At 40.6% G+C, this 18,952-nt stretch overlaps 1 protein-coding gene across 2 annotated transcripts; it reads left to right on the forward strand.

Moving 5' to 3' along the window:
- Window positions 1-3,579: 3,579 nt before the first annotated feature.
- LOC131096283 (mucin-1-like) lies at window positions 3,580-10,061 on the forward strand. 2 transcript variants are annotated; one of them, XM_058044606.1, is made up of 10 exons: window positions 3,580-3,799; window positions 3,941-4,000; window positions 4,309-4,374; window positions 4,917-5,027; window positions 5,569-5,838; window positions 7,445-7,510; window positions 8,022-8,084; window positions 8,330-8,398; window positions 8,913-8,975; window positions 9,420-10,061. In XM_058044606.1, exons 1-10 carry the CDS (start codon window positions 3,628-3,630, stop codon window positions 9,866-9,868), a joined length of 1,389 nt encoding a protein of 462 aa, XP_057900589.1. In that variant the 5' UTR covers window positions 3,580-3,627; the 3' UTR covers window positions 9,869-10,061. The 2 variants fall into 2 exon arrangements, with proteins under 2 accessions (XP_057900589.1, XP_057900590.1); XM_058044607.1 differs by having other exon boundaries at window positions 4,920-5,027.
- The last annotated feature ends 8,891 nt before the right edge of the window (window positions 10,062-18,952 follow it).

The following is an 18,952-nucleotide window of genomic DNA, read 5'->3' on the forward strand; positions in this document are numbered from 1 at the left end:
TTTTTAAACATAATCATTTCCAATCAGTGCATTTCCATGGTTTATAAATCCTATTTTTCCTCAAGAGATAATATTCAGCCTCATGTTTTCCTCCCAAGCAGCTCATACACCTCCTGGTCATCCTGCTCCTGCTCCTGCTCCTGCTGGTGAGTCTCTTTTTCCTGTACTCACTGGGATGTGGGTTCCTTGCCAGCATCTATCTTCATGCTGCACAGCTTCTGTATACCAATACAGCAAGGCTTCACTGGAAACGTAATGGAGCATTACAAATATGGCAAACAAAAATGTTATAATACTTTTTTAGAGAATAGTAAGGGGATGGTGATGTCTAACAGAGAGTTTAAAATTATTATTGGAAAGTTTATTTTTCCAATTGTTTCAATTTTTTTGTCAAATTGTTTCAAATTGTATTTCAGTTTCAAATTTCATTTCAAATTGTTTTTTCTTTATTTCTCTTACAAACCATTCTTATTTTTTAATAGCCTTTCGTTTCAACCATAACCATTTCCAATCTGTGCATTGCCTTGGTTTTTAAATATTACTTTTGATCAAGAGATAGTATACAGTCTTGCGCTTCACCCCTAGCAGCTTATAGACCTCCTGCTCCTCCTGCTCCAGTTCCTGCTCCCGTTCCTGCTCCTGGGCCTGGTCCTGGGCCTGGTCCTCGTCCTGCTGGTAAGTCTCTTGTTCAAGCAATAATAGTCATTGGGATGTGGCTTCCTAGCCAGCATCTCCCTTCACGCTGCACAGCTTCTGTAGGCAAATACAGCAACACTTTAGTATAACGATAATGGAGCAATTCACCTAGTGCAAAGAGAAATGTTCTGACACATTCTTCACGCAAGAAAGAAGTGGTGTAACTAACACAGGGATAAAAATTTCTGTCAAGACTGTAGAAGCTTCTGGTTTCCTTGATTAAAAAACACACATTAGAATTTATAAGGACGAGAGGAAAAATATGTCTGTGAGAATATGTAGAACTTCAAACAACGTCTGATTACAATAATTCCTAGGGCAAGATACTTGTGCTAATGTCATTTGTCTATTAAGGACCAATATAGAATATTTATATGCCGTGTCTTTCAAATAAGCAATTAAGACATGGAGCAAACATTTTTAAGTACTTCAAATACGTACACAGACCTATTTAACAGCAAATGTAGATTCTCTCCTGATTTGCTTCTATTCATTTTATTTATTCCAGCATTCTGGGGACGTCCAAGATATAGAACCTATACTGTGTCTGAAAGCGACTCAGACTACAGTAGTATGACCCCCGATGGAACCTATTCTGTGTCTGGAAGCGACTCAGTCTTCACTTCATCACCCAGCAGATCCTATAGTCTATCTGGAACCGACTCAGGCCTCCTTAGTATGACACCCGGCAGAACCTATACTGTGTCTGGAAGCGGCTCAGCCTTCAGTACGTCACCCAGCAGATACTATACTGCATCTGAAGGCAACTCACCCAGCAGATACTATACTGCATCTGAAGGTGAATCACCCAGCAGATACTATACTGCGTCTGGAAGCAACATATTTGCAGGTTTGTCATCCTACAGAACCTGTACTGTCGCTGGAACCAACATTGCCTTTCCTTACAACTATAACCATTTCAATTCTATGCATCTGCTTTCTTTTTAAAATTTACCATCTCTGAAGCAAATTCACTTTCTCTGAACAGACTCCATAGGGCATCCCCAAAGAGCCAGTACACCTCGTGCTCCTATTCGTGTTATTGACTATAAGTCTGCTTCTGAAAATATTAGAACCATTTGGATATGAGTTGAGAGACCACATCCATGGGGAGAGATTGAGGTGGTTGGGTGGGTGTTTGCATTTTGATATTTTTCCTTTTATTACTTCTTTTAATTGCATGCTTCTTTGCGTTTTCCTTTTTTTTAATTGCAAAATTTGTTTTCATTTATTTCTATTACAAACCATTCATATTCTCTAATAGGCTTTTTTTTTCAACCCTAACCATTTCCAATTGGTGCATTTCCATGGTTTCTAAATCCCATTTTTCCTCAAGAGATAATATTCAGCCTTGTGTTTTACCCCAAGCAGCTCGTACACCTCCTGGTCCTCCTGGTCCTGGTCCTGGGCCTGGGCCTGGGCCCGGGCCTGGGCCCGGGCCTGGGCCCGGGCCTGGTCCGGCTCCCGCTCCTGCTGGTAAGTCTCTTTTTCAAGCAATTGTAGTCACTGGCATGTGGATTCCTAGCCAGCATCTCTCTTCAAGCTGTGCGGCTTCTGTAGGCAAATAGAGCAACACTTCTTTGTAAACGTAATGTAGCATTACACCTAGCGCACAGAAATGTTATGATACTTTCTAGAGAAGAGAAAGGCAATGGTGGAAGCTAACACAGGGTTTAAAGTTATTACTGGAAACTTTTTCCATTGGTTTCCTTGTCCTTGTGGGTTTGGTTTGGTTTTATTTGGGTTTGGATGTTTGGTTGCTTGGAGATTTTTGGTTTTGGGGAGTGGTTGAGGTGGGTGTGTGGGTGTTTGATTTTTTATTTTCTTATTTAAATGCTTCTTTTAAAAAATTTTTTTTTTATTTACAGAATTGTTTTTCCAATTTTTCTTTTATAAACCATTCTTATTTCTTAATAGCCTTTCCTTTCAATCATAACCATTTCCAATCTGTTAATTGCCTCAGTTTTTAAATGTTACTTTAACTCAAGAAATAAATTTCGCCTCATGTCTCACCCCTAGCAATTCCTAGAATTCAAGCCCCTGGTCTTGCTCCTGCTCCTGCTCCAGTTCCTGCTCTCGTTCCTGGTCCTGGTCCTGGTCCTGGTCATGGTCATGGTCCTGGTCCTGGTCCTGGTCCTGGTCCTGGTCCTGGTCCTGGTCCTGGTCCTGGTCCTGGTCCTGGTCCTGGTCCTGGTCCGGGTCCTGGTCCTGGTCCTGCTGGTAAGTCTCTTCTTCAAGAGAGCAATCACTGTAGTTATTGGGATGTGGCTTCCTAGCCAGCATCTCCCTTCACGCTGCAAAGCTTCTGTAGGCAAATACAGCAATACTTTAGTATAACGATAATGGAGCAATTCACCTAGTGCAAAGAGAAATAGTCTGAGACATTCTTCATGCAAGAAAGAAGTGGTGTAACTAACACAGGGATAAAAATTTCTGTCAAGACTGTAGAAGCTTCTGGTTTCCTTGATTAAAAAACACACATTAGAATTTATAAGGACGAGAGGAAAAATATGTCTGTGAGAATATGTAGAACTTCTAACAACGACTGATTACAATAATTCCTAGGGCAAGATACTTGTGATAATATCGTTTGCCTATTAAGGATTAATAAAGAATATTTTTATGCCATGTCTTCAAAAAAGCAATTAAGACAAGGAGCAAACAGTTGTAAATACTTCAAAAACGTAGTCTTGTCAGAGCAATTTAACAGCAAATGTAGATTCTCTCCTGATTTGTTTATGTTAATTTTTTTTTATTCCAGCATTCTGGGGACGTCCAAGATATAGAACCTATACTGTGTCTGAAAGCGACTCAGGTTACAGTAGTATGACACCCGGCAGAACCTATACTGTGTCTGGAAGCGACTCAGTCTTCAGTTCATCACCCAGCAGATCCTATAGTTTATCTGGAACTGACTCAGGCCTCCTTAGTATGACACCCGGCAGAACCTATACTGTGTCTGGAAGCGGCTCAGCCTTCAGTACATCACCCAGCAGATACTATACTGCATCTGAAGGCGACTCACCCAGCAGATACTATACTGCGTCTGAAGGCGAATCACCCAGCAGATACTATACTGCATCTGGAAGCAACATATTTGGAGGTGTGTCATCCTACAGAACCTGTACTGTCTCTGGAACCAACATTGCCTTTCCTTCCAACTATAACCATTTCAATTCTTTGCATTTGCTTTTTTTTAAAAATTTACCTTTATCTCTGAAGCAAATTCACTTTCTCTGAATAGACTCCATAGGGCCTCCCCAAGGAGCCAGTACACCTCGTGCTCCTATTCCTGCTGCTGGTGGTAAGTCTGCTTGTGAAAACATTATAGTGATTTGGATGTGGGTTGAGAGCCCACATCCTAGGGGACTGGTTGAAGTGGGTGTTTGCATTTTGATTTTTTTCCTTTTATTACTTCTTTTAATTGCATGCTTTTTCCTTTTTTTTTTTTTTATTGCAAAAGTGGTTTTCCTTTATTTCTATTACAAACCATTCATATTGTGTAACAGCCTTTCTTTTCAACCATAATCATTTGCAATGGGTGCATTTCCTTTGCTTGTAAATCCTATTTTTCCTCAAGAGATAATATTCAGTCTCATGTTTCACCCCAAGCGGCTCGTACACCTCCTGGTCATCCTGGCCCTGCTCCTGGTCCTGGTCTGGCTCCCGCTCCTGCTGGTAAGTCTCTTTTTCAAGCAATTTGCAGTCACTGGCATGTGGGTTGCTAGCCAACATCTCTCTTCATGCTGCACAGCTCCTGTATGCAAATACACCAACACTTCATTGTAAACATAATGGAGCATTATACCTAGTGCAAACAGAAATCTTATGATCTCTTTAGAGAAGTTTAATAGGATGGTGGAAACTAACACAGGGTTTAAAATTTTTATTGGAAAGTTTTTTCCATTGGTCTCTTTATACTTCTGGGTTTGTTTGGTTTTACGTTGGGTTTGGGTGCTTATTTGGTTGGACTTTTTAGTTTTCGGGAGCTGTTGAAGTGGGTGGGTGGTTGTTTGATTTTTAAATTTTTTCTTTCATTGCTTCTTTTAAAGTTTTTTTTTTTAATAACAGGATTGTTTTTCCTATTTTTCTATTGTAAAATATTTTTATTTTTTATAGCCTTTCTTTTCAACCATAACCATTTCCAATGTGCATCGCCGTGGTTTTTAAATCTTACTTTTACTCAAGAAATAATATTTAGCTTCACTTTTCATGTCTAGCAGCTCCTAGACCTCCAGCTCCTGCTCCTGCTCCTGCTCCAGTTCCTGCTCCTTGGCCTGGTCCTGGGCCTGGTCTGGGTCCTGCTCCGGGTCCTGGTCCTGGTCCTGCTGGTAAGTCTCTTCTTCAAGAGAGCAATCACTGTAGTCACTGGGATGTGGATTCCTAGCCAGCATCTCCCTTCACGCTGCACAGCTTCTGTAGGCAAATACAGCAACACTTTAGTATAACAATAATGGAGCAATTCACCTAGTGCAAAGAGGAATGTTCTGAGACATTCTTCACACAAGAAAGAAGTGTTGTAACTAACACAGGGATTAAAATTTTTATCCAACTATAGAAGAAGTAGCTTTCCTTGATTAAAAACCACACCCTAGAATTTATAAGGATGAGGGGAAAAATATGTCTGTGAGAATATGTAGAACTTCAAACAACGTCTGATTACAATACTTCCTAGGGCAAGACAGTTGTGATAATGCCCTTTGTCTATTAAGGAATAATACAGAATATTTATATGGCATGTCTTTAAAATAAGCAATTAAGATAACGAGCAAGCAGTTGTAAGTACTTCAAACACTTACTCTTGTCAGAGCTATTTAACAGCAAATGTAGATTCTCTCCTGATTTGCTTCTATTCATTTTTTTTTATTCCAGCATTCTGGGGACATCCAAGATATAGAACCTATACTGTGTCTGAAACCGACTCAGGTTACAGTAGTATGACACCCGGCAGAACCTATACTGTGTCTGGAAGCGACTCAGTCTTCACTTCATCACCCAGCAGATCCTATAGTCTATCTGGAACCGACTCAGGCCTCCTTAGTATGACACCCGGCAGAACCTATACTGTGTCTGGAAGCGGCTCAGCCTTCAGTACGTCACCCAGCAGATACTATACTGAGTCTGGAAGCAACATATTTGGAGGTGTGTCATCCTACAGAACCTGTACTGTCTCTGGAACCAACACTGCCTTTCCTTCCAACTATAACCATTTCCATTCCATACATCTCCTTTCTTTTTAAAATTTACCATCTCTGAAGCAAATTCACTTTCTCTGAACAGACTCTATATGGCCTCCCCAAGGAGCCAGTACACCTCGTGTACCTATTCCTGCTATTGATTATAAGTCTGCTTGTGAAAACTTTACAGTTATTTGGATATGTGTTGAGAGCCCACATCCATGGGGAGAGATTGAGGTGATTGGGTATTATTGCAGGGGAAGGGTAGATATAGGTCTAATTGTGTCAGGAACCCACATCTTAAGAAAGGAACCAACTTGCTGCGGCAAAACGTCTAGATATGGACAACACTGGATGAACCAGACCAGTGAAGAGCTTTTTTTTATTATTTGCACATCAGTCTCAAGACAATGGAGATAGGACGTTAACAGCTTGCTGATCCACAGGGAATGCCAGAGAAGGTGGAGTGATACAGAATGACATGAAACCATCTCAGTCTAGATTTCATCTAATCCTACATAGAACAACACATATTGACAAGCATTCTATCCAATCTTATAAAACACACGAAATGGTAGTTAAAACAAAGACTGGATCAGAAGAGACAAAGAACAGAGCTCTATTCATGCTAACCTTCTAAAGATATACTTTCAATAACCTTGTTGCCATCCTAAAGCCAATTCTACAGAGGCCTATTGTAATTTGTCACGTATGCTCTACTGCTTGGGAAACTTTTCTGCTGTATCTGCAATGCTAACAAAACTTCAGCCTGAGACCTATACTTTTTTAACTATTTCCTAAAAACCCTCTAACGTTATAGATTCCAACAGGTGGGTGTGTACATTTTGATTTTTTTCCTTTTATTACTTCTTTTAATTGCATGCTTGCATGCTTTTTCCCTTTTTTTAATAGCAAAATTGGTTTACATTTATTTCTATTACAAACCATTCATATTCTGTAATAGGCTTTTTTTTTCAATCATCACCATTTCCAATCGGTGCATTTCCTTGGTTTGTAAATCCCATTTTTCCTCAAGAGATAATATTCAGTCTCGTGTTTCAGCCCTAGCAGCTCATACACCTCCTGGTCATCCTGCTCCTTCTTTTAAGGCACGCCATCTCCCTTCATGCTGCACAGCTTCTGTAGGCCTATCCCGCAACACTTAATTATAAACACAATGGAGCTTTAAACCTAGTGCAAACAGAAATGTTATAATACTTTTTAAGATGAGAAAGGGGATGTTGTAGGCTAACACAGGGATCAAAATTAATACTGGAGGATTTTTTTTCCTACTTGTCCTGTATTTGCTTAGATATTTTTTTTTTTAGTCTGAGTTTAGCTGCTTGGTTGGTTGGATTCTTTTTGGTTTTTCAAAGTGGTCCTTGTGGTTGGGCGGTGTTTTAGTTTTGATCTTTTTTTTTAGTATTTCTTTTCATTGCATTTTTTAAAGTTCCTTTTCCTTTCTTTCTGTTTTAAATCATTAACATTTTTGTAATAACTTTTCCTTTCAACCATAAGCATTCCAGTTCTTAGTGTTTCTTGGTTAGTTAAAACTTCCTTTTTTTCAACAGGTAATTTTCAGCCTTCAATTTCATCCCAAGCAGCCAGTACACCTGCTAGTCCTACTTCTCCTGATGGTAAGTCTGCTTTTCAAGAAATTATAGTCTCTTGGATACGGGTTTCTAGGCAGCATTTCCCTTCATGCTGAACAGATCATGCTAAACAATACTTTATTTTAAATATAAGGAGCAATAAAACGAGTGCTAACAGAAATGTGAGATTTTTTAAAGGAGAGAATGAGGATGGTGAAACCTAACACAGGGATTAAAATTACTTGTGTAATTTTTCTTTTGGTTCTTGACTGCATGAAAAATTTTTGTTTTCAGTTTGGGTTTGGTTGGTTGGGTTCTTTGGTTTTGGGGAGTGTTTCCGCTGGGTGGTTTGGTGTTGGGGGTTTAATTTTTTTGTTTTAAAATTATCTCCGCCTTCAACTTTTTTTTTTTTTTTACTGAAGGCATTTATTTTATTTTCTTTGTGTGATAAATCATTGTAATAGCCTTCCCTTGCAAACATAACCATTTCAGTTTCATGCATTTCCATATTTTTAAAATTCACCTTCTCTGAAGTACATTTACTTTCTCTACACAGAATCATTTCAGCTTGCCTTCGTACCCCAAGGAACCATTTCACCTCGTACTCCTGATCCTGATGGTAAGTCTGCTTGTCAAGAAGTTATAGTCATTTGGATGTAGGTTCCTTGCCAGCATCTTCCTTCATGCTGCACAACTTCTGAAGACAAATACAACAATACTTGATTGTAAACATAATGGAGCAATAACACTATTGCAGACATTTTGAAATAGTAATTTCTTGCAACTATAGCCATTTCAAATCTGTGCATTTCCTTGCTTTTAAAAATGTACCTCCTCTGAAGTAATTTTATTTTCTCTGAACAGCCTCTTTTCAGTTTCCGGTTTCAGCCCAAGTTCCTCGTACACCTCCTGCACCAGCACAAGCTCATGATGGTAAGTCTGCCTGTCAAACAATTGTAGTCAGTGGGATGTGGGTTCCTAGCCAGCATCTGCCTTCATGCTGCACAGCTTCTGCAGTTAAATACAACAATCCTTAATTGTAAACATAATGGAGCATTAAAACTATCGCTAACAGAAATATTCTGAGACATTTATCAGAAGAGAAAGGGGTGGTGAAAGCTAACACAGGGATTAAAATTACTACCGTGGTTCTCTCCATTGGTGCCCAATAGCTTGGCTATTTTTGGTTTGGGGTTCTTTTTTGGTTGGTTGCTTTTTGTGATTTTTTTGGTTTTCCAGAGTAGCAGTAGTGTGTGGGTAGGTTTTTGATGTTTTGAATATTTTTCTTACTTTCTTTTTTTGCCAAATGCTTCTTCCTTTCATTATGTTATATACCATTAACGTTTTTTAATCATCTTCTCTTGCAAACACAACCATTTCAGTTCTGTGCGTTTCCTTGCTTTTAAAAATTTACCTTCTCTGAAGTAAATGTATTATCTCTGAACAGATATATTTCAGGTGAGCTTTGGACCCAGGGCACCCCGTACACCTGCTACTTCTGCCCCTGCTGGTAAGTCTTATTTTTGAATGTTTTCTTTTCTAACTTAGTTTAATTACATTCTTTCTTTCATTCTTTCTTTTGTTCTTTTTTTCTTTTTAAAAGCCAAAGGCTTTTTCCTTTCTTTCTTTTATAAAACATTAACATTCAGAATAAGTTTATTTCCTTGAATAAAAAACACAGCTTTGGATGATGAGAAATAAAAGATGTCTTTAAGTGAATACTTGCAGCACTTCATTTAAAGTGCTATACCAACTATTTATGGGGTAGGATACTTGTGCTAATGTCCTTTGCCTATTAAATATCTATATATAATAATCAGGTGCCATGTGTTTCAAAGAAGCATTTAAGGATCAAACATTTATAAGTACTTCACATACATGCCCTTGTAAGGAGCATTTAACAGCAAACATAGATTCTCTCTCGATTTGTTTTTTATCCTTTTGTTTACTCTAGCACAGCAGAGAGTGCCTAGACACAGAGTCCACACTGTGTCTGGAACCAACGTACCCCCCTTTGTGCTACCAGCCAGACCCTACAGTGTGTCTGACACCAACATATCCTCCAGTGTGACCACGGGCAGATTGTACAGTGCGTCTGACACCAACATCCCCTCCGGTGCAATGTCACGTAGAACAGGTTTTGGGTCATCAATGGAACCAGCCATCAACCTGATCCCAACCAGATCCAATATTGGGCCATCCATGGATGCATCCTCCCACATGAGACAAAACAGAGCTTTTACCGTGCCCTCAAGCAACATGCCCTCCCACCTGACAGGAAACAGAGCTGGTATTGGGTCTTCATCCTTCAGTTTCAGACCACGCAGAACCAGTTCTTTGCCTTCAGTAGCTCCTTTCAGGCGGGATGTGTTACCCAGCACTAGAAGAAATAAGGAAATTTAATTATCAGATGTGAGAGAGTTCTTCATAGAAATACTAGTTTCTCTCCCGAAGAAAAACTCTCCAGCAACACAAGATCTAAATAAAGTACAGTCTTACCTACCTTTGTATTGTAGTTCACTGTATATATTTTTTGTGATTTCATATTTTTATGAAAATCTCATCCATATCTTCACATTTCTGTGTTTCTAATTAAAAAGCACTTATTTATATAACTCTTTTTATTGCAGTTTTTAATTTTTAGGTAGTATATTTTAAAATGTTATAAAACAACACCTTTTGGGTAGTTTTCCCCATTCCTAAAAAGTAATAAATCCACAAGCCATTTTAGTCTCTGTCTCTCAAAGTTGTTTCATATCTGTCTATTCTAAACCAGGATTTCCATACTTTAATAGGATTGAGAGACGTCCATGATATGTACACAAGTGACTCCTCTTGTGGAAAGTCATGGCCCTGTGTTTTGGTTTGAAAAGACAGGTGTCTGCTAAGAAAGGAAGGAGCCTTCCTTGAAATGGAAAATGCAAACTCCCTCTCTCTGAATTATCATTTTGAAATTAAGGGGCTCTCAGGCAAAGACATGGGAGTAGGAATAGTGTAGTTCTTTATTAGGAAAATTAAAACACAAATGCACTAGTACAAAAACAAACTACTGACAGAGTCAGAATATGCCCTGACACTCTGTTGGTCGGGGTGTTGGTAGCAGTCCAAAAATACATGGTGGCTGTAGCTTTCTTGGAGTGGCGGATGTGGTTCTTTTGAAGCAGTGATCCTGTAGAAGGGTGTAGTCTTCCTCTGAAGGTCCAGTGGTTGTGCAGATGTGCTTGGTCTTCTTCTGGAAATCTAGTGGAAAAAAAAAGCTGCTCTTCTGGGAATCTAGTGGGAAAAGGCTGCCGTGGTGTTCCAAATCTCAGATTATATCCAGGTAGGAATGCTTGGGTCCTTCCCCTGGGTAGAGCATCTCCCAATGGGATGATGTAATTTTTTCATCATGCAGTGAGATTCAGTGGCCCACTAACAGAAGTATATTTTCTGGAGGGAGGATTGGTTGTGGAAGAGATGAAGAAATCTGCCCCACCTGGTTTTAACAGGTGGCCCAATTAGCAGAAGATAATTGCCCTATCGCTAACAGACAGCAATAGAATACATACTCCCAGACACATTTTCCAACCTAAGACATTATCCACCCCTTATTCTATTAGTACTTACATTATACTCAAATCAATAAACTTGACATCATGAAACCTTACACACAGTTCTTACTTAAGACTAGGTTTCCCTATGATACACTGTTGTTGTTGAGTTAGGAACAGATGAAGAAAGGTGACATTGATTCCTTTGATCAGAGGGCATAAAGTGAGATTTATTAGGAATTTCACATATTTATAGACAAGATTGTTCACCCAGAACCTGAATGCCCCTCATACCACTGGTTAATGAGAAACATCTTCTGGTAAAATGTCTTTCCATAAACATGTACAAACATTCCACATATTCACAAATATCAGGTGCAGAGATTAAGATAATAATTGTTTTAATTCTTTCTCTGAGCATTCTCACAACTTCCCCAGCACAATGCCTGGGAAAGTTGTCCGTTTTTCTCTCTGTCAGCATCTAGAGATGACAAGAGGCCAATCCTGTGGAATCATCAAAAGAGAGGGAAGTCCAGGTTGCAGAGGCCCCATGTCCTCTATGATCTTGTTGATCTTCCTCAGGTCATGGAGCAATCTTCAAGAATCAAAAGTTGCCTTATGAATGACAAAAACTGGGGAATTCCAGGGACTGTTTGTAGGTCTGATGTGGCCTTTTTGCAGTTGTTCACTCACTAATTTTTTGAGAATATTCAATTTTTTCTGCTCAACCGTTGATCAATCCAAATTGGCTGATTGGTTTTCCATTATAATTTCAGAGTGGCAGGTATTGCTGTGGTTTTTGTCAAACACCCACTTCTATCTTTGCTCCCCACTGGGACACACGTCTCTCCCCTGTACTGTGATGGGCTTCTGCACCACGAAGGGACGGATGGCTGCTGTCCTTGCCTTGGGACCTGTAACAGTAATCATGAATTCACTTTGCAGACACAAGATAGCTCCTCCAATACCTGCGAGAGCATCCATGGGTGTCACCAAATTCCAATTGCACAGCCAAGATGCATGAGAAATCACAGTGATGTCGGCCCCTGTGTCCAGCATACCTGCAATATGAACAGTTTGACCAAGGTGCATTAGACTGCATGTGAGCTCTGGCCGTTCATTGATGACATGTTTTATCCAAAGGACATTAGGCACCGGGCCAGAACTCTCAAAAGGCATTTCTCAGCATACAACTTGCTTATTTCTACTTATTGGTAATGCAATAGTGATAGCTATTGCTGGTTTTGGTTCAATTACTATTGGAGCATTGTAAGTAAGAGCTGAAATTATCAGCTCTTCATTATAATTTGCTGAGACAACAGTTGGAAAAATTGAAAGTTGAAGAATTTTATTACTGTTCTTGCCTATAATTAAAAAGTCTTGCTTTTGTTGTGAATACATTTCCTATGTGAATGTATTCATGGTAAAAGTTTTTTTAAAAATAAATTAATTTGGAATTTGTTAATTTGCATAGTGCCCCTGGAGGTAATAAGTTGGGATCACTTGGGAGATGGTTTTATCTTGTATGACTTTACATCTCATCTTACCCTAATCGGACAGTCTTTTTGAATTATTTCTTGAATCAAAAGAAGGTAAAGTAGGTTTTCTTTCTGTTTTTGCGGGACTAGTATGTAATAGGTTAACTTCTTGTTCAGAATCACTAGAATTATCACTGTTATTTTCCTCCCTCACAACCTTGTAAATTACAGACTGTCTTGGAGGGATTTCACGATGACTAGAGACTGTTTGTTTTGTAATACTAACAGAGAAATCCTACCTTTTGCTAGCAGAGATACTGGTGTCGAGAATTTTTTCGCTCTTTCTCTCCCTGCACTTTTTCTCACAAGTAGCAAGGAGCCCTCATGTTCTGGGGGGGCAGAGCGGGGACCCAGACACGGCTTGGAAAATGGTGAAAGTTGGGGGGCACACTGCCAGGGTAGGGGTGGAGGTGTCACAGCCCCAGTCTGAATGTCAGGGTCTTGAGTTACAGCTGAAGCAGAGGTGGGAGGTCTGGGGACTCAGACTCAGTGTTGGGGGCAGGTGCAGATGCAGCTGAGGAAGTGGAGGGTTTAGTAGAATGTTTAAACATATCAATCATGGTAGGACAACACATCAGAAGCAACTTAGCAGCTGTTTGATCTCTGTTTGTGGTAAAAGCATTGTATAGTTTCACTCCTAATAGTTCCCAAAGAGGGAGTGAAAACATGGAAGTTTTATCTGTAGCTGGAAACTACTTCTGAATATATAATAATAAGTCTTTTAACTCGGTTTTTGAGACATTACAGGAATTAGATTTGACCAGATCTTTGAGGTTTTTATAAACATCTCTAGGTAAATTGGCCATGTTGTGTCCTAACATGTTCCCTGAGGCTTACCTGATGTTGAACAACATGCAAGTCCTTGTCAGATCTCCATCATGATTGAGCCAGCGACAAGGGTAGAAATCCAACTTCTCTCTTTTTGTAAGAGTTATGATCCTGGGATTTGTGCTTCTCTCAGCAACACTTTACAAAAATTACCTTGGGGCTTTTAGGTCAGACAGTTTAGTCAAGTTATTTGCTTCTGACACGGGAATACCAATGTGTTGGACAACACCCTTTTCCAACCCAGAGATGGAGCAGCTGAGAGGCATTTTAAAAACTTTTATTCCATTTTCAGTCTCATAAGAAGGGTGAGACAATACAGATGTTCACAATCATTCACGCTACCACAACCAGAAGCAGACTATTTCCTATAAGCGTTTCTTGGCCTATCAGCTTTTTTGCCACACCATGCTGTAGATGTCTTAAAGCCAATAATCTAAAATTACCCCTCATTGTCCTACTACAATGCATCTTTTATAGTTCTTTTTCTCCAAAGTACCCAGTCTTATTTACAAGACCATCCTTTCAAACTTTTTTCTAGCTCCAATTCTTTCTCAACAATATCTGTTCTATTCCATAGCATTTCTAAGTCAGCATTTCTTATCTCAAAGCTTGCATATGGATGCATACTGTGTGAGCCTCCTATCAGGCCCTGAGAACTCTCTACAAATCCATTTCCCACACTGGTCAATATCAGTGTAGCTGCTTCTGGCAATACAAAAAGCTCTTTCAAGACTCTTCTGAAGAGAAATGTCTTTTTCCTTTTCATCCTAAACTGCAAAGCTCCCTCTAGGGTGTACAGCAAACAGGTATCTAGATTATCTTTCCACAAAAGCAGAACACTTGCCCTTTAATAAGCCTGAATTGGCAAATTCTCATTGGTATTAAGGAATTTAATTTAGTCTATAGTAGCAGTGTGACCCCTGAGCAGGGAATAGTGAGCTTTGACTCCATGATTTCAGAACGCTGACTAAATGCTTTATTAAGCTATACTATATTATACTGTACTACTATACTATACTAATACTAAAATATACTAAAGAAAAACCCGTGACCCATTACAGTCAGTCACAACACAACTTTGACCTAATTGGTCAATCAATCCAAACACCATCACCAGTCTCCAATTAACAAATCCCTTTTGGGTAAACAATCTCCATAACACATTCCACATAACACATGTGCCAAACAATAGATGCAGCAAGCAGAAAAAAGAATTGTTTTTCTTCTTCTCTGAGCTTTCTCACTGCCTTCCCCAAGAAAAATCCTGGGGAAGTTGTGCCTCTGTGAAGAGAGCTGCGGCCACAAGTCTCTGCTGTAAAAAAGTGATTTCTATGCAACAGAGTTGATAAAGGACAAACCTGAATTAACAACAGCTGCCTTGCCCAAGGACAGCCCCTGTGCCAGCCGGGGCAGCTGCGCTGAGCAGTCCCAGCACAGGTAGGGCCCACTCCTGCCCCGCCGGGCAGTGCCCATGGCCACAGCCCACGGCAGCCTCAGCCCCAGCCTGCCTCCCCGGGCCTGTGGCCTCAGCCGGTCTCTCTGCAGGCTGGCAGCAGCAGGTCCCCGTTCACTGCTCTTGCTGCTGGCCTTCAGCTCCTCCCTGCTGCCTCCCGTCAGTCTCCGGCTGTCCTCAAGGTCTTCCTTGCAGCTGTGGCAAAAGTGGAGGCTCTGGAATTGCTTCCAAGGCCAGGCAGAGCTGCAGTCCCTGCTGTGCTCCCTGCTGGCCCCCTCCATCCCCTCAGCCCCGCCATGCTCTCGGTGAAGCCCCAGCCCCCTTCAGTTTCTTCAGCCCCTCACAGTCCTCTCACCCCCCTCAGTCCCTTCTGAGCCATCCCGTCCCCTGAGACCCGCCAGCCCTCAGCCTGTGCCACTTCCCTGTCACCTCAGTGCCACCATGGGCCTCGGCTGCCCCACAGCCCTCAGCCTCAGCAGCAGCTCAGGGTCACCGTCCCTTCAGCGCCACCGCCCCCTGAGCCCCCTGAGTCCCCTCTGTCTCACCGTCCTTCAGCAGCTCCTCAGGGGACAGTGCCTGGGGCCAGCGGCAGCTCCCACCGCTCCAGGGACAGCCGGGGCTGGAAGTGCTGCTCCGCCCGGCCCGGCCGCCAGCTTGGACCCAGCACAGGGACAAGGGACACAGGGGGCACAGGGGCAAAAGCAGGAAGTGAGGGAGGAAGCAGAGCAGAGAAACAGCCTATAAAAAAGAGGCCTGTACCTATACAGATACCAGTCTATGTAACTAAACCCCATATAAAAATATGTACATAAACACACTTGCTCTCTCATCTCACAACTCATTCTGCAAGTTGCAATAAACAGCTGAATGCTCTCAGTAGCTCCAAGTTGTTCCTCTTACCATCCTGAAGGGACAGGCAAAAGTAGTAATAGACAATATGAACAACTCTTCAATTCTATTACGACCTAACTCTTCAAAGATCAGTTTTTATTTTGTGTCTTCCAGGCAAGCAGATGGCCCAAACACACAGGAGAACATGATTTTACTTGGTGCTGATTGGTCTGCCAGTTAGTATGGTCAAGAACTGCTTTTCTCATGAACTGGTGGGTAATCCATCTCTATGCCTCAAGAACTGCATAATGAGTAAAGCCTGAACGGACCAACTTGCATTTCATGAGTTAGATGGTAATCCTTACATACTCTGCGAAATAAACAGGGCCAGGAGACTTCTTCTCCTTTTTAATGTTTTTATTAAAAGTAATCAGCTCAGGATTGGGCGGCTCGACGGGTCTGCAGCATCCATCATCTCTCCCAAAGCGACTCAGAGGAGGATATGCAGAGCTCTGTCCACTGGGGGCAGAGCTGAGGATCAGGTTGTCGTGGGAGCCTTTAGGGCGCAATGATCCCTTCCAGTTGTCAGTTTTCCCAGCCAAGTCGGCCCGGTCTCACCGCCGGGGACGACTCCTATGGTCAGGGCGAGAGGGACTCCGAAGGTGTTCCGCATCTCTGCAGGTTCAGCACTCGGCTCCTCACGTCCAGACATCACTCCGGTCTCTCAACTCTTATTTGGCTCGTTGTTTTTGGGGTTTCTTCGTGGGTTTGGAGTCGGGGGTCCCACAAAGCATTCTGGTCCTTGGAGTCACTTTGCATAACCCCCCCCTCCAGGTATCTTCTCCTCACTGTTCGGTAAGGTCCCCACCCGTTACTGTCTCGGAGAAGGGCCATTAACTCGCCCCAGCCAGGGCTTTTACTAATACAAAAACAACCATTAACGACAACGACCCATAAGTACCATAACACAGGCAGCAGCCCAGCAGTAGTGGTAACTTTTTCTCACAAAAAAAAAATATTAACTGAATTTTTGTTCATAACACTCTGAGCAGTGTTTAATAAAGCAGTTAAGGGATATTGGAAAAACATCCTCTCCTGGCTTGATCTGTGATTTATGGGTAAGAAAAAATGTTGGTTTTCCAAAGAGAAAAATAGTGTTTACAATAGGGAATTCCCTAGATCTGCCTTAAAAAGCTGCACATCAGAAAAGGCAATGAACAATATAGGGATCAAAAAGAAACTTAGCTTAGAGCTGAGAATAAAAGCACAGAAACACATAATACAGATTTTAACCTATCTTATACACTGAATGGCTATGACTCTGAAACTTTTATTTCAAGTTGTGTAAGTTTTTATGTATTTTCCATCATTTATTTTTAAGTAGGACTGTACTAATAAAGTAAGAAAATCATGAAGTACACCTAGTACCGTCTAAAGAGTGATGTTAAACACAGGCAGAATCAAATCATGTCAAGCAATTTCTGAAGCTATCTGAAGTCTGCTGGTTAGTCACTGACTAAAAGGAACGGTAGAAACACCAGAATAAATTTTAAAAAACCAAGATTGGCTATGACATCTTTAATAAATATCCCTGCATAAGTGTTAGGTCAGTTCAGATCAGTGAAAAGATTCCTGCTGACTGCAGTGGATTGGAAAATGCAAATTGGAAATAATTAACTTTGTGAAAAGATCCCAGAGAAAGCACTAAACTGATCTTCATATCGTTTGTAATCAGTCTGTTTCCTCCAATAAAACAAGATACATGCTTATAAATCACAATCATTCCTCTGCTATTAGTCTTAGTTTGGTATTTCACACCACTCTTAAAACTGAATTTGCTGTTCTCATTTCTATTCTTTTAGCAGTCACATGAGTAGGGACAGTGAAGAGTCAAAAAGTGCACCCCAATTGTGTGGTCTTTTTGGTTTTTGATTGCTACGTCACATACGTGTGTGACCCTCTCCTTAAGTGAGTTTCACTATAACCATTCATACCTGCTAAATATCACAGCAATTCAGCAAAGGGAATAATTTGTTTCAAAAGTCCGACTCCTAAAGTCAGTGCCCTTCATGAAGCTGCTTTCCCACCAATGGAGACCTCCTCAACAAAGCCTCTTGGGTTTGTCTTGAGAATTAAGAGCAGAAGTGCCAGCTGAGCACATCTGCAGCTGCCAACATCTCCTGCAGACCGTCATGCTTCTGAGCTGAGCTAGATTTTCATATATCTATACATCTATACATCTACATATCTATATAGATGGATATCTATGTATCTATATCTATAGCTGTATCTAATCTCTAGATGTATGTATGTATAAATCTATATATCTATATCTATCTAAACAAGCTCCCATGGAGGCACAGGTACATGGGAAACTAAAGTACAGCCCAAAATTATTAAATCTCTAACTACAATACACCTGTGGAAATAAGGAATGGGGGGAAATAAGGAATGCAAAGAAGATGCAGTCCTACTATAGACACTTTATGTAGCTGCCTAAGAGTGTTTGTTATCAATTTTAATGGTATATGAAATTTTTTCTTTGCATGTCCCAAAGGGCATGTTCTGCAGGTGTTGGGTCATATTGTGGACATTTTGCATTTAAAACAATATTAGACAGCTGTGCTGAGACTACAGACAAATTCTAGATATCTGGCTCTAAATTATAGATATCTAAATTCTAGATACCTCGTTCTCACAGACTTGACGAGCCTTCATATACAATCTTGGAGCAGCCTAGAAGAGCAAAGATGAAAACTCAGGCAAAAGTGATTCTTGGCTTAGATGGCTTAAAATAATAAAATATTAAAGAAGACTATAGAGAAGAAGAATATTAAAGCATTTTTATTATTACTTTTCCTAGATGGAAACCATAGAGTCTGTGATCTAAAATGTCTCCTACAATCCCTAGCTGCTTACCAAGAGCACAAATATTAGCCAAAGGAATAAATCATGCTGCACATGGATAATCAAGAGATTTCATAATGTGACCTAAACAATAACAAATCTTTGATATTGAACTGCATTGCTGCTGCCTCAGCAACCTCCAGATGAATGAGTAGAATAATTAACTGATGCTGTTGAGTCAGGGATGGAATGAAAGACTCCAGTCTTCAGAAGCTGAATCAGAAGGCAATTTAATGATGGTAGCGTGTCTTTTATAGTATGACTCGCTAAGGCAAGACTTGGTTGGTCTCAAAGTAAAAACCTCTCACACTATTGGTAAACTATGAATAGCACACTCTGGAGAACCATATCTATAAACAACGGTTACAGAAAGAGAGATAATAATTGTTTTAATTCTTTT

This window comes from Melospiza georgiana, chromosome Z (genome assembly GCF_028018845.1).
Source record: "Melospiza georgiana isolate bMelGeo1 chromosome Z, bMelGeo1.pri, whole genome shotgun sequence".
In the NCBI taxonomy this organism is placed as follows: domain Eukaryota; kingdom Metazoa; phylum Chordata; class Aves; order Passeriformes; family Passerellidae; genus Melospiza; species Melospiza georgiana.

Bases quoted from the DNA above. Each gene is read 5' to 3' on its own strand.
- LOC131096283 (XM_058044606.1), top strand. From the start codon at position 3,628: ATGACACCCGGCAGAACCTATACTGTGTCTGGAAGCGGCTCAGCCTTC. The intron at 4,001-4,308 runs GTAAGTCTGCTT...TTTCACCCCAAG, and splicing joins TCCTATTCCTGCTGCTGGTG to CGGCTCGTACACCTCCTGGT. The intron at 8,976-9,419 runs GTAAGTCTTATT...TGTTTACTCTAG, and splicing joins TGCTACTTCTGCCCCTGCTG to CACAGCAGAGAGTGCCTAGA.